The sequence below is a fragment of the Phoca vitulina genome, unplaced genomic scaffold (genome assembly GCF_004348235.1).
Source record: "Phoca vitulina isolate PV1807 unplaced genomic scaffold, GSC_HSeal_1.0 scaffold20, whole genome shotgun sequence".
NCBI lineage: Eukaryota > Metazoa > Chordata > Mammalia > Carnivora > Phocidae > Phoca > Phoca vitulina.
Window position 1 is genome coordinate 17,946,445 of NW_022589723.1, and position 15,833 is coordinate 17,962,277.

At 35.4% G+C, this 15,833-nt stretch overlaps 1 protein-coding gene across 3 annotated transcripts in view; it reads right to left on the reverse strand.

The window, feature by feature from the left end:
• Positions 1-15,833, reverse strand: part of TRPM7 (transient receptor potential cation channel subfamily M member 7) — a 117,508-nt gene that overhangs the window by 6,582 nt on the left and 95,093 nt on the right. For all 3 annotated transcript variants that reach the window (XM_032418119.1, XM_032418120.1, XM_032418122.1), the window contains 10 exons: positions 14,847-14,917; positions 12,519-12,553; positions 10,628-10,653; positions 8,430-8,480; positions 8,284-8,349; positions 7,224-7,507; positions 7,006-7,088; positions 6,636-6,841; positions 2,711-2,762; positions 2,499-2,605 (listed from right to left, as the gene is read on the reverse strand). In XM_032418119.1, coding sequence (XP_032274010.1) covers positions 2,499-2,605; positions 2,711-2,762; positions 6,636-6,841; positions 7,006-7,088; positions 7,224-7,507; positions 8,284-8,349; positions 8,430-8,480; positions 10,628-10,653; positions 12,519-12,553; positions 14,847-14,917 — 981 coding nt within the window. The remainder of the gene's footprint in view (positions 1-2,498; positions 2,606-2,710; positions 2,763-6,635; positions 6,842-7,005; positions 7,089-7,223; positions 7,508-8,283; positions 8,350-8,429; positions 8,481-10,627; positions 10,654-12,518; positions 12,554-14,846; positions 14,918-15,833) is intronic.

The window sequence follows — 15,833 nt, forward strand, 5'->3', positions numbered from 1 at the left end:
AAAGAGCCCAGATGTCCATCAACAGATGAATGGATAAAGAAGATGTGGTATATATACACAATGGAATATTATGTAGCCATCAAAAAAGGGGAAATCTTATCATTTGCAATGACTTGGATGGAATTAGAGGGTATTATGCAATCAGAGAAAGATAATTATCATATGATCTCACTAATATGTGGAATTTGAGAAACAAGGCAGAGGATCATAGGGGAAGAGAGGAAAAAATGAAACAAGATGAAACCAGAGAAGGAGACAAACTATAAGAGACTCAATCTCAGGAAACAAACTAAAAACTAAAAACTAAAAAAAAAAAAAAAAAATCTCAGGAAACAAACTGAGGGTTGCTGGAGTGGAGGGGGGTGAAAGGATGGGGTGGCTGGGTGATGAACACTGGGGAAGGTATGTGTTGTGGTGAGCGCTGTCTATTGTGTAAGACTGATGAATCACAGACCTGTACCCCTGAAACAAATAATACATTATATGTTAATAAAAAATAAATAAGATTAGTATATAAATAATCCTATGCCCATAAATTTGACAATTTAAACAAACCAATTCCTTGAAAGACACAACTAAAACTCACTAAAAAAAAATGGATAACCCCAATAGTCCTATAGCTACTTAAAAAATTAAACTTATTTAAAACAATCTGACAAAGAACTTTAGACTGAGATGGTTTCACTAGACAATTCTAGCAAACATTTAAGACGGGGAGAGTATCAATTCTATACAACCTACTCCCCAAAACAGAAGAGGTGTGAAAACTTTTAACTTATTTTTAAGGTCAATATTATCGTGATACCAAAAGAAAAGAAAGACAATACAAGGAAAAACAAACACAGACCAATATTATTTATGAACTCAGATGCAAAAAGCCTCAACAAAATATGAGCAGAGTCCAACAATACATAAAAAAGTAGTTTGTCCTGAATGTATAACTGGTTCAACATTTCAAAAATCAATGTAATACAATCTAATATTAACCTATTAAAGAAGAAAAAACAAATGACCATATAAATAGATGCCGAAAAAAATCTGACAAAATTACACACCCATTCAGGATAAGCATTTTCAAGAAACAAGTAGAAGAAAATGTTCTCAACCTAATAAAGTGCATCTACAAAACCCTTACAAGCTAACATCATGTTAATGGTGGAGGACTGAACACTTTCCCTTTAAGATTGGGAACAAAGCAGATTCTACTTTCGCTATTCCTATTCAACATTGTACTGGAATTCCTTGCCAGTGCAAAGAGTCAAGTAAAAGAAATAACAAGGGCCGCCTGGGTGGCTCAGTCGGTTAAGCGTCTGCCTTTGCCTCAGGTCATGATCTCAGGGTCCTGAGATGGAGTCCTGCATCAGGCTCCCTGCTCAGTGCGGAACCTGCTTCTCCCTCTGCCTTCTGCTCCCTCTGCTTGTACTCTCTCTCTGACAAATAAAATCTTAAAAAAAAAAAAAGAAAGAAAAAAAAAGAAATAGAAGGTATACAGGTTGGAAAGGAAGTAATATAACTACTATCCACACAGAATATTTCAGGGAGTTTACAAAACAAAACAAAAACAACTCCAAAATTAAGTGAGTTTAGAAAGGTTGCAGGATACAAGGTCAATAAACAACAACAACAACAAAAAACAAACATAAAAATTAATGGTATTTCTATATACTCACAATGAACAATTAAAAAGTTAAAAAATGCTTACTATATGCCTGGCACTGTTCTAAGTACTTCACAAATACCAACTCATCTAATCCTCAAACAAACAAGCAAACAAAAACTACGCCTCTATAATGTAGGTATTTTATGGAGCCATGCAGTTTGGTTCTAACTATTGCATTATTGGTCATAATGACAGGGACTTTAAAAAATACAGCTCAAGGGTGAGTCCCAAGGACCTGTAATTTTTAAAAAGTTCCACAGGGGATGCTGATGCACACCAAAGGGTGAGAACCACTGGTTTGTGCTACAACTTAGATTCAATCATAATTTATAATTCTTTAAATATAACAATGAAATTACAATCCTGAGAGAATATATCTATTCCTGCTTCATGGAATACTCTTTCCCCAACTCTGCCAGGCTACCTTGTAAATCTACTTAACCTTCAATTTTAGGCAATCTGCCAGTTCCCCAGGTAGCATTCCCCAACCTCTTAAGTTTGTGTTAAGTGATTTGCTTACCTGTTCTATTTCTTCTATTTGGCATGTATACAGTCCTATAACTCCCTGTTAATCCTGTCAGTATTCAAGACTTGACTAAATTCCATGGAAGGCATTTGTTCACTACTATATTGTCAACATCTAGCACAATTCTTGGCATCCAACAGACACATAATAAATATGTATTAAATCAATGAACTTTGTATTTTTGTAAGTAATTAAAGAAAGCATAGATCCATTTGTAAAATAATGTGTATCTGTGCCCTCGGTCTTATGAAGTATTGTAGTAACCAAATTTCCTAAAAATTTATACATTATACTGGTTAAGAAAATGTTTACCTGGAAGTTTAAGCTTTCTACAACAAGAATTACAGTGATGTTTTGCTCTGAAGTTTTTTATTGCATCTTCACCTAGATTTGCTGGGCCAAAAACCATATCACAGGATCTATGGAATTGGTAGTTTAAAAAAAAAAAAGAGGCATTTTATGCAAACAGAAACGTAGAATTTGAAATTATAAAATATCTTAATGAAATTATTAAAATTTATTACCTCTTTTCTTCTGCTTTAATAACAGATGGGTCAGTCAAATTTTCACCCACACCTTGATATGTATATATAAAAAAAGACAATTTATATGATTGATATAAACATTGACATTTGCATAATAAAAAGTCATGAGAGATTCTATAGCATCATCAACCTATATTATATGTTAAATTATTCAAGACTGTAGTTTTTCTCTCTTGTTATTTCATAACCTGACTTACGACCTTAACACTGCATCAAAGACAAACAGAGCTCCTACACCAGGAACAGAGTTAATTGTCAGAGTTGGTAGATAGGCAGGTGAACTCCCGATGGCACTTGCTTGTGATGCAACAGGGAGAGAGTTGCAAATAAACATCTCCTTACGTATAAGGTCTACATGATCCCCCCCCTTTTAAGATTTATTTATTTATTTGAGAGAGAGTGAGAGAGCAAGCAAGTGCAAGCAGAGGGAGGGGGAGAGGGAGAGAGAATCCTCAAGCAGACTCCCCACTGAGCGCAGAGCTGGATGCGGGGCTCGATCTCATGACCTGAGCCGAAATCAAGAGTTGGATGCTTAACCAACTGAGACACCCAGGTGCCCCTCCCCCCTTTTCAACTTAGTTAAGCAAAGAACAATTAGGTACATGAAAGCATAATTTATAGGTCATTTTAAAAGTGTTTTGGATTTTTAAAACTCATACACTAACACATGAATATACTTCTTGCAAAAGATTCAGGTTACATAAAGAGTAAGACTGTAAACATCTTCCTTTACCTTCATCCTTCGCCAGAGGTATTAAAAGCGTGGTTAAATATTTTCAGTCTCTCTTAATCTATTTATTCACATAAAGAAAGAATACCTACCGACCTACTACTCAACAGATTGGCAAAGATTAAGAATATTCAGTACTGGAGGGGCACCTGGGTAGCACAGTCAGTTAAGCATCCGACTCTTGGTTTCTGCTCAGGTCCTGATCTCAGGATTGTGAGATCGAGCCCCATGCCCCTGTTGGCTCCATGCTCAGTGCAGAGTCTGCTTGACTCTTTCTCCTTCTCCCACTGCCCCTCCCCTCTGCTCTCTCTCTAAAATAAATAAATAAATCCTTAAAAAAAAAAAATATTCAGTACTGGAGTCTTTGGAGAAACGGGCACTCACATACAGTGTTACGTATGAATTCCTGTAACCTTTTAGAAAAGTAACTCAGCAATAGCTATTAAAATTGCACTCATCTAGGGGCACCTGGATGGCTCAGTTGGTTAAACGTCTGCTTTCAGCTCAGGTCATGATCTCAGAGTCCTGGGATTGAATCCTGCATTGGGCTCCCTGCTCAGCGGGGAGTCCTCCCTCTGTCCCCCACCCTGCCCCCTGCTCATGCTCTCTCTCAAAAATAAATAAAATCTTTTTTAAAAATTGCACTCATCTCTTCTTACTAAGCCAATTCAAGAATCTACATCATGGAAATAAAAGTAGCAGTACATGAGTGTGTTTGTTGCAGCATTGTTTGTAGTAGCAAAAAAGAAAAAAAAGAGTAAATCATGATATACTGTTAGAAAAAAAACAAGTGCTTATATGGCATCATCCCAGTTGGAGGAAAATCACAACACAAAACAAAATGATTAAAAATGAGGAAGAAAGGGGTAGCTCAGTTGGTTAAGCATCCAACTCTGGATTTCAGCTCAGGTCATGATCTCAGCGTCGTGAGACTGAGCCCCGAGTTGGGCTCCACACTGGGGATGGAGCCTGCTGAAGATCCTCTTTCTCCCTCTGCTTCTCCCAACTTGTGCTCTCTCTTTAAAAAAAAAAAAAAGCACCTCTATTTGTGTATTTGTCTTCATAGAGGTAGAGAAACAGTAAAGATGGGAAAACTGTTCCTTATGTATTTCTATATCGTTTAACTTGTCTGTAGTAATTGTGTCAAATATTCCTATGAAAAATGGCTCCAGGAACATATTAATGATGTAAAGAACATCACAACTACTTAGCTTATTAAAAAGAACTCCCACCTTTTATTTTATTTTATTTAATTAATTAATTATTAATTAAAGTAAGCTTTACTCTCAATGGGGGGCTTGCACTCACGATGCTGAGATCAAGAGTTGCCAAGTCCTAGGGTGCCTGGGTGGCTAAGTTGGTTAAGTGTCCGCCTTCAGCTCAGGTCATGATCTCAGAGTCCTGGGATGGAGGTCTGTGTCAGGCTCCCTGCTCAGTAGGGAGTCTGCTTCCCTCTCCTTCTGCCCCTCCCCCGCTTGTACTCTCTCTCTCTCTCTCTCTCTCTCTCTCTAATAAATAAAATCTTAAAAAAAAAAAAAAAGAGTCGCAAACCCTACTAAATGAGCCAGCCAGGGACACTAACTCCCATCTTTTAAATTAACAGTTCAGACAAAATCAGTTTGGCTTTACCTCCTATGCATGTTTGAAGACAGTTAGATGATACTTATTTAAGAATAAACTTTAAGATCCTTTTTACTTAACTGGATTGACCCATCTAATAATATACTGTTGTCACTATATATACACCACTAAATCATTTATATAAAATGATGAACTACTGAATAAAGGATAGTTATTTTTACACAGATTTTCTTTCTTGAGCTTGAATCAATGCCATTAAAAAGCACAATCCTTGATATCTGTGACTATGTATATAACAAAAAAAAGTCATCAAGTGATAAACATTCTAAATAATCGTCTTTATGTGATTATGAAATCTGGTCTGTGTTGACACTGAAACTAAGGCTGCTCTTTAGGGAAAAAAATTATGGACGCTATAATGTGAAAGTACCACTCAGGAAGAGTTGGCAACTTGCTCAATTTTACCTTCCTTTGACCCAGACATTACTCTAAGCAAATTTGCCTTCATCCAAGCCACAATTTCCTTTTCTTCCCCCTTTTACCTGTATGACAGTCTGTCTACAAAAATGGTTATGATCAGTTTTTCCTTCTTTGTATACATGCTACTCTACTCACGAAGTACAGAATCCATTCCCTACCTCTTGAATCTGGGGCTGTCCTTATTATCTGCCTTGATCGTAAAATGTGGAGGAAGAGATCTGGGCCAGTTCTGGACCTAGACCTAAGAGCTACTGCTTTCTCTCTGGAGGAAGCTAGCTGATATGTAAAAGTGTAACTACCTGAAACTACCATGCTATGAGAAAGCCCCCTGTTAATTAGCCATGTGGAGAGATCGCGCGGTGAACTGAGGGATTCAAATGTCAGTGAACAGAAACCTCAGACAATTGCCTCCAGCAAGCTGTCCACGCTTACTCTCCAGCCATTCACACCCTCTGAGGGGACAGCAGAGATGAGCCATCCCCACTATGTCCCATCCAAATTCCTGAACCAAAGAACTGTAAGCAAATAAAATGGCTGTTTTAATCCACTAAATATTTAGGAAGTTTGGTTCACAATAATAGATAATATAAACACCAAGAACAACAGAAATACTTGTTACTATTTCAAAAAAGTCTTTATAATTTTAAAAGACTGAGACTACAAGGGCGCCTAGGTGGCTCAGTCAGTTAAGCATCTGCCTTTGGCTCAGATCATGATCCCAGGGATCCTGGGATTGAGCCCCGCATCGGGCTCTCTGGTCGGGAGGGAGCCTGTTTCTCCCTCTCCTGCCGTTCCCCCTGCTTGTGCTGCCAAATAAATAAATGAAATCTTAAAAACAAAACAAAACACATCTAAGAGTAGAATAATGGATTGCATGTGTTTTTGCTTATTAAAATATCTGTATTACCTAAATAACAATTAAGATAGCAAGATCCCACTATTCAGGGCCCTGATGGCTATATGCTATGGCTGTTACTTGCTTTTTTAACAGCTTCTACTGACCCACGGTTTTACCTATCTGTAAGTTAGCGGATTTCTGTATACCATTCATAAAATATGACTAGGTAAGAATCTACTTACAATTTCACTTTAGCAATACTTTAATAAATTTACCTTGTAAATCAAGTACCAGTAACTCCCCTCTTGTATATTCATAAGTCCAGTGGCTAAAGGCTAGCATGATCTCTTCCAGTGTATTAGTTGGAATAATCTCATCACCGTTATTATTGTTGTATTTTCTAAATTCTCCAGTCATACATTCTTCCACAGCAAACCACTGTCCTGCTGAATGGCAATACAGCAGGAAAACTTCAAGGAACCTTATGAAAAATAGTTATAGATATTACTAGCAGTTTTGTTAATAAAATTCTAATTGAGCTTTAAAATGGGTAAATAATTAAATATTCAGCATTAACAATGAAGGTCAAAAGAGAATGCTGTCCACATAAAACCAAAAGATCTCAAGAAAAATTTCAAGATTTACCTTGGAGAATATGGTATGGATTTGGGTTTCATTTGGTTGAAGGCAAATGTGAGCTTCTGTGCTGCTCTCTGTTGTTGAATTTCCTATAGAACAACAATAAAAACACAAAAAAACCCTGTTAACACTGAAACTAAGTTCTTATTTGGTTTAACATACTTTAGAAGTGAAAACATGAACCTCAAATAATGTTCCACTGTTTAGCATTCACTAGCACTTACTCTGAGACAGAGATGCAGAACTGTATCTTCTTTATAAATACTTGACCATGTGTTAACCACCTCAGGAAGAAAAGATTTGATAATATAAAGATGACCTGATTTGAGGATATCATGTTCTGACCAGGTACACTGTACTTTGACAGCTCTCCGTAAACCGCCTCCCATCTCCTCTTTACTTAAAAACTCTATTTTGGCACAGAGGCCGAGCTGTGACCATGAAGACATGCTGTTATTCAGTATACTGGGTGAACTCTCTTCCAAGCGATACACTGTGACAGGCTCACCTGCAGGATGAATGGACACATTCTGAGGTCAAATTATGACTCTTAAAATGATAAAGTAGACTAAAAATTAGCAGGTATCTTTTGTTAAGATTACGTAAGGAACAGAAAATGAATTGGATAAAGTTGTAATTTTATAAAGGAAGTTTAAGGGCAGCAAATGCTCAGAAATCAAGAATCTACTAATATCTCTAAATTCATGTGTATTTAGTAATGATAAGCTTTTTTGAAATTATGAACATTTTCAAGAAAAACTTTAAGAAAGCAACTGTTCCACAAACCCTGTGATGTCAATTTATCTATGCTTTCTTTACTAAACAATGGATTAAGACACTTTCTGAATTAGAATACACTATTACTTCTGGATATGCCAGAAATAGAGAAATCTAATACTTCTGATGATTCCTTCTATTTAAAACATACCTGACTCCTGCTAATTAAAATTTATATGAAATTGACACTTAATGTGACCCTTCTTTCTGTCACCACCTATGTTCTATACAATAGTTAAAAATCACAATATTGGGTCGCCTGGGTGGCTCAGTCGTTAAGCGTCTGCCTTTGACTCAGGTCATGATCCCAGGGTCCTAGGATTGAGCTCCACATCAGGCTCTCTGCTCAGCGGGAAGCCTGCTTCTCCCTCTCCCACGCCCCCTGCTTGTGCTCCCTCTCTCGCTGTGTCTCTTTGTCAAATAAATAAATAAAATCTTCAAAAAAAAAAATCACAATATTAATAAAAGGTTTATTTTCCCCTTCATTTCTTTACTTTTTGGATTTACCTCTTGGAGGCACAGGTGTAAATGGAATGCTCTGGGATAATCTCATCAAATTATTTCTTTCCACAGCTGCACAAAAATGAGAGAAAAATAATGAAATCTCTAAAAGCTCAAAATATTGTTAAGATTTTATTTTAAATAGTACTGACCTGAGTAGTAGTAATTTGTATCCATAACTGGTTTAAATGGGGAAGTGAGACCTAAAATGGCAAATAAACAAATGAAACACTTTTAAAAGTACTAATGTGGCATAAATTTTTGCTTATTCTCATATAATCATCCTAAGTTCCTTCATGTAAGCTCTCTTCACCAAAACAGAAAAAACAAGTAATAAAATATATTCATCATGTGTTTGCTATATTACTCTTTTTCATTATGCCAGATTAGTCCTAACTGTGCACTCAGATACCTGAAAGGGAAAAAAAGTACACATTTGACACTCTCCTGTCATGAACTGTATTCTTCCTATACTCCCATGCTCAAAAAGAAAAATATCTTTTAGTTTTCAACCTTTAGGAGGTGGGGCCTTGTAGCCAAGTAACCATTTTAGTGGACTGACCATAAGAAGATGAACTCTGGAATGTGAAACATACCCAAAAAAAACCCTGCTCCATATTTAAATGTATTTGAGGACTTTCACTTTTTAACTATAATAATAAGAATGGCGAATAAATTGAATCTGCTATGTGTTAAGTTTATAGAATATGAATGAAAAAGAACTTATTGTCTTGCAAGAGAAGGAAATCAGTTTTAATACATGTAGTAAGTATAAAATATACACATGTATACATGATGTATATATGCTAACAGGACTATAGAGGAGGGGTACCAAATGCCTCCTGCTTGAAGAAAGGTTGAAGAATGTCTCAGAAAAGAGAAGGGCGAAAAGAGTGTAGTTTGGAAGGCAGTGGTGTGGTCAGGGCAACATCTGCAAAGGCATGGAATCGTTAAAGCACATGCTATACTTGAGAAACTGCAAGTTGTTTAGTATGACTAGAACAGCAGTTTTCAATACTAATTTTATATATAAATATTATATAATATATAAATTTATAATAAATACAAATCAGAATCACCTGTGGGGCTTTTTCAATGTGCACCTACCCAGATCTCATTCCAAAATACTCTAGTTCTGTAGCTATGTGTCAGCATTAAGTGATTCTCCACAAGAACTTGGATATGCAACCAAGACTGCAAATTAATGAGCAAGGGTACAGGCATGCCTATAGGAGGTAAAGTTACAGAATCAGGGAATGCCAAATTGTTAGGAACCAAATATGCCACGCTAAGAAAGGAATGACGGAGGGGAAAATGTAAAGCAGAAGAGAATCAGTCTGGTGGCAGAATAGTAGACAGAATGGAAGGGAGGCTAACAGGCACAACTCTAAAAAACCTACGTGGCAATAACTACTAAATGTGAATATACACATACCCTACCACCCAGAAGTCCATTCCTAGGTACATGCCCAACAGAAAATACATGTTTACCAACAACATGAACAAGAATGCTCATAACAATACTATTCATAATAATCATACAGTGGAAGCTACTGAAATGCCCATCAAATAACAGAATGGATAAACTCAATATATTCACACAAGGAAATACTGTGTAGTAATGAGAATGCACCAACTACCACTGTACACAAAAATACTGATGAATCTCATAAACATATGTTAGGAGGAAAAGCCAGACAAAAAGTATATACTTTATGATTCCATATACACAGACAAAACTAATACACTGTGTTATTTAGGGGGAGAGGTTACAACAAGAGGACATGAGGAGCTGTTTTGTGATCTGGGTGCTGATTACATTGGTATGAGTTACCTAGTGAGAATTCACTGAGGTGGAGGCTTATCTCTACTTTTTTTGTATGCATGTTATACACTTCAGTAAAAGGTTTAAAAAATGATGAAGGGGTACACGGAAAGCAGAAGCAGGATGTACAGTGGACGATGGATTCTAGAGATATTTAAGAGGTAAATACAACAGGACTTTGTGAGTGCAAGGTCAAGGGAGTCAAGAATAACTCCTTCTCAGGTTTGACCTGACTGAAAGAGTATCATTCACTAAAACAGGGACTATAAAGGAAAGAGCAGGCTAGGTCACAGGGATGACGGGGGGTGGGGTGACAGTAAAGACATGATATCATTTACATGGTGAGTTCATGTATTTGTGAAGCTGCTATACTGAAGAGAAACTAGCTGAGGGAAGAAATTGTTACTACCTTGGCTCTTTCAAACATGCAGCCTAAAGTTTCTTAGCTAGGATAATGTGGTATTTGCTATAAAAGATCATATGTAATCCTCATTTTTTCACATTAAATCTACCACATGGACTCACCATTTAATGTTCCTTCTTCAGATGGCCTAAAGAAAACCAAAAAATCTAAGTTGTGACACAACTTTTGTTTTGGCTACCACATACTTTTTTATTTTGTAAAGTTATTACGATTATTTAATAGAACACTATTAAAGTAATTTTGAGATTCAGACTCACTTTCGTTTGGATATATGCCATTTCCCTTAGGCCAATGCCAAATGCATACATGGATATGAATGTCAATATACATACACTTTATCAACAACTTGTACCTCCAATTTATGCTTACATAAATATTATTAGTAGTTTGCTGCCAAATTGAAGGTTCTAGTACTAATAGAGTAAAATATTCCATGACTTATCTATTCATGGAGATTAATTCTTACTATACTTCAAGAATGCCTTGAAATAACTGCAGAATTCTAAAAATACTTCAACAGAATTGATGGGTAAAAAACTGAGAGAACAGGAAATAAATGTCATTTGGCAAAGCTCAATTTATAATGCTGAAAAAATTTTTTCCAATGTCGAACATATTTATTTATAACAACATATATTGGTACCAAGTGGAAGTTCTATTAATTCCATGGATTCCAGTGCAAATCAGGTATAGTAGAAAGGAGAATGCAGTGAGAATCAAACAGAATGGGTTAGAAGCTTAGCTTTGGCCTTGCTCAGGACTAAAAAAGACCAGATTCAGAAAGGACCTCTCAAGTAGAGAACTTTTGCAGTCTCTTTCTAGCTCTTACCTTCGATCTGATCCTGATGTTTCCTATTGATTTTCACCTTAATATAAATATTTTAGTATAGGAAGTATTTTTGACCCCAGCCTCATCCCTTTGCTGCTAATAAACTACTCTTTTCTCAGTACCCAAAGAGTGCTAACCAACTCCACCTTTCTGGGTATTTCTATGGCTCAACATTCTATGAGACGTTCTTTTGTTAGCTGAGTTAACATCAACTTCAAGTACCTATTCTGTATTCACAACCTATGGTTTTGGTTATAAAAGACAGTATACTCTGAAGAGATCTGACTATAGATTGGTCTTCCGAATGCCATACAGGCCCAGAATATCCAAAGAACTTGAATACTGCAATCCCTTTGGCACCTGGTTTATTTTCTTCTCTATATATTCACATATATTTCTGGGGGACAGAAGAAAATAGGGAACATTGTGGAATACATAATAATTTCCTTCTCAAGTAGGAATATCTGAAAGTAACTCTACCATGCTTCCAGTATCAAATGGGCGTCAAAACATGAGGACTTTTTTTTTTTAATGTTCTTTAGAATCCTAAAATACTAATTCTCAGGCTGGAAACACATAGTTTATCTTTGATTCTTCTTTATGTTTAATCTGTACTAAAAATTTTTACTTTCTGGGGATGATCACCTGTCAGAATGCCTTTTGTTTCTACTTTTGGTTCTGAATTATCACATCAGCTTTGTAGTGGCTCTCCCTGTATGCAGACTTTCTAATGTATACTGCGTAATTACTGCTCTAATTATCTTTCCAAAAGCAGGTGTGAGGCTTGTTGATTACAATGGGCACAGAAGTTAGCCAAGCGCAAAACTAAAGTGTCAAACTAGACCTTTGAATAAATTTATTCAACAGCAAGCTGGAAATAGGACTAAATAAAATCATAATCATAAGGAAGATTTTAGTAGATAGTAATTATAGTATGGCTATAATAATAGTATAACTATATAAAATAACAACTTAAAACGTATACATTAACTCATAAAAAATGAGTTCCCTAATCTCTTCTATGTAAAGACAAGAGGCACAGAATAAATAATCATCATCCATATATAAAGGAGTATTTAAGAAATGGTAAAAAGAACAGAAAAAAGACAACATCCAATAACTATGATACTTTTCAGATTAACGACGAGAAGAGGCTTACTTACATGTCTCTGTTTGATGGTCTATCTTGTAACCAATCCTTTAGTCAAAACAAACACAAACCAAAAGTTAAAAAAATCTCTAGACGAAGCATAACTGTTTAGCCCTATTTTGTTTCATACAGTATGTTTTAAGAACGAAGGGCTGAAAAATTAATGTGAAGTCCTTGTTTCATACAACTGAACAAATAAAATAATAAATGGATATAATTACCTTAAGACCACTCCACAAGGTCAGAATAAAGAATTTCATGATTGTTATTTCCTACAACATAATTACAGTCTAGCTAGTTTCTTTTTTTCTGATGACAATTTTATATTCTTAAATAATATGTGCCCATCATCAAAAGAAAAACACAACAAAGTATAAAGAGTAAAATTAAAATCATGTGCACTGTCAACAAATTACGAAAAACATTTAGGCATATTTCATTGAAGCCCTTTTCTGTATATGTGTGTATTATTTTTATTCTGCAGTTTTTTTCATCTAATTTTAACTATGTAATTACGTTCTGATCCAATTTAGTAATTTAGCAGTGCTTGATCTATGTTATCATAACCCCCAATGAGTTCTTTTTTATTCTAGATTTTTTTTCTAATTTTCCAGGACTTTTTGAACAGTATCTTTTCTTTTTTTTCCATATTTGTAATACCTTCTCTTTTTGGTTTTAATCACTTTAATCATACTTATTTTAAATCTGTAACCAATAATTCTATTATCTTAAGTTATCAGAGGCTTAATATTGTTTATGTAACTTGAATCCCAGAAGTTTTGTAATTTGGCATTGTCGGGTCATCTTCAATGGAACTTTATTTATGGCAAAACTATGCTGCTTAGGTTCGGGATGGGTCCTTCCAGAAAGGAGGAACTGCTACTATGAAACTGTGTTCATTAACCCCTTTTCCTCATTGAAATAATCTTTTTAATAACGTGATTTTCAATAATACCATCTCCTTATAGCAGAATGGAAGTTAGTATGTTCTTGATGATCCAGGATAATTAAGAGTAGTGATTTCTGTACTTGACTGACTATAAAGGAGCAATTCTTCTGCTTTTTCCCAAGCTACTTGTCTTGCTTGCCAGAGTATGCTTTTAAAAAGTGTTTGTAAAAATCAAGTATTAACCTTAATTGGCTGGAAATGACTTCATATAATTAATTTCAGTACAGAGACTCCTGCCTTTCTTTTGCACAAACTTTTCTTTAAAATTTTCTAACTATTGCACAGACCATAATCTCTCTGACACACTGGCCGTAGCAACATTTTTCTAGATATACCTCCTGAGGCAAGGGAAATAAAAGCAAAGATAAACTATTGGGACTACATCAAAAAGTTTCTGCACAGCAAAGGAAACAATCAACAAAACTATAAGGCAACCTATGAAATGGGAGAATATATTTGCAAATGACATAACTAATAAAGGGTTAGTATCCAAAATATGTATGGAACTTATACAACTCAATACCCCCAAACAAATAATCCAATCACAATGGGCAGAAGACATGAACAGACATTTCTCCAAAGACATACAGATGGCCAACAGACACATGAAAAGATGCTCAACATCACTCATCACCAGGGAAATGCAAATCAAAACTATAATGAGGTATTACCTCACATCTGTCAGCATGGCCAAAAATCAAAAACTTAAGAAACAAGTGTTGGCGAAAATGTGGAGAAAAAAGAACTCTCTTGCACTGCTGGTGGGAATGTAAACTGACACAGACACTGTAGAAGACAGTATGGAGGTTCCTCAGAAAGTTAAAAACAGAACTACCCTGTCATGTGGTAACTGCACTACTAGATATTTAGCCAAAAATACAAAACACTAATTCAAGGAATATATGCACTCCTATGTTTACTGCAGCATTATTTATAATACCCAAACAATGGAAGCTGCCCAGTGTCCAGTGATAGATGAGCAGATAAAGAAGATATGGTATATATATATAACGGAATATTATTTAGCCATAAAAAAGAATAAAACCTTGCCATTTGCAACAACATGGATAGAGCTGCAGAGTATAATACTAAGTGACATAAGTTAGAGAAAGACACATACCATATGATTACTCATATGTGGAATTAAGAAACAAAATGAGCAAAGGAAAAAAACAAAAACAAAACAGAGAGAGACAAACCAAGACTTTTAACTATAGAGAATAACTGATGGTTTGGGAAGAGGGAAGATGGTTTGGGATAAATAGGGGGTGGGGATTAAAGACTACATTTATCATGATGAAAAACATAAAATTATTTAAAAAAATACACACATATATACCTAAATAAATATGTATTTTAAAATACGCATTTGTTTAATTGAAATGTACAAACCGGTAGTAAAGCTGCTTTGGAATCTACTTCATGAGTTTCTTCTGTAGATGGCCTTCTACTGCTACTTTCCACTTAAAGAAAAATTTAAAACATAAGTGATACAACAAAAAATTTTTTTTGCTATCAACTAACCAAACACAAAGTGTTTCTATACATAGTGTAAACTTCCATAAGGTAATTTATCCTCTCCCTAACACTGCTGAAGATAAGAGTTACATGAGGCCCAGAGGTCTCTTGACAAATGTTCAATTTATTTTTGTAAAAAGGCAGTAAGAAATAAAAGAATATGAAGGAAAAAGTCTTACTCTTCCTATTCCCAAATTTCTTATATATCCTACCATGAATATATATGGTAGGATAATATATATTATATATTTGGGGGGTTTTTTGTTGTTAAGTTTTTAAACTTTAAGCTTGGAGATCTTTCCATTATTGGTACACAGAAAACGTCTCTATTCTATTTTGATGCTATATTGAACTTCATACTATGGGTATACAGTAACTGTACAGAATAATAACCAAACTCCTACAGATGGACATTTGGTATGATTTCAATCTCCTGCCATTACAACACTGCAATTAATAATCTTAAACATTTTTTTTTTTAAGATTTTATTTATTTATTTGACAGAGAGAGAGAGATCACAAGTAGGCAGACAGGCAGGCAGCGGGAGAGGGAGAAGCAGGCTCCCTGCTGAGCACAGAGCCCGATGTGGGGCTCGATCCCAGGACCCTGGGATCATGACCTGAGCCAAAGGCAGATGCTTAACCATCTGAGCCACCCAGGCGTCCCCTGCAATTAATAATCTTATACATACATCATTTTAACAGTAATGGAAAAAATAGTTCATCTTTCCTCCTGTGATTTAAGATGCCATCTTTATCATATCTCGGTTTTTTTAATCCTAAATAAATTGTAGAATTAAGCCTATTTTAAAAAGTCAGGATGTTACATTCTAAAGTAACTTAGAATTCACATTTATGATA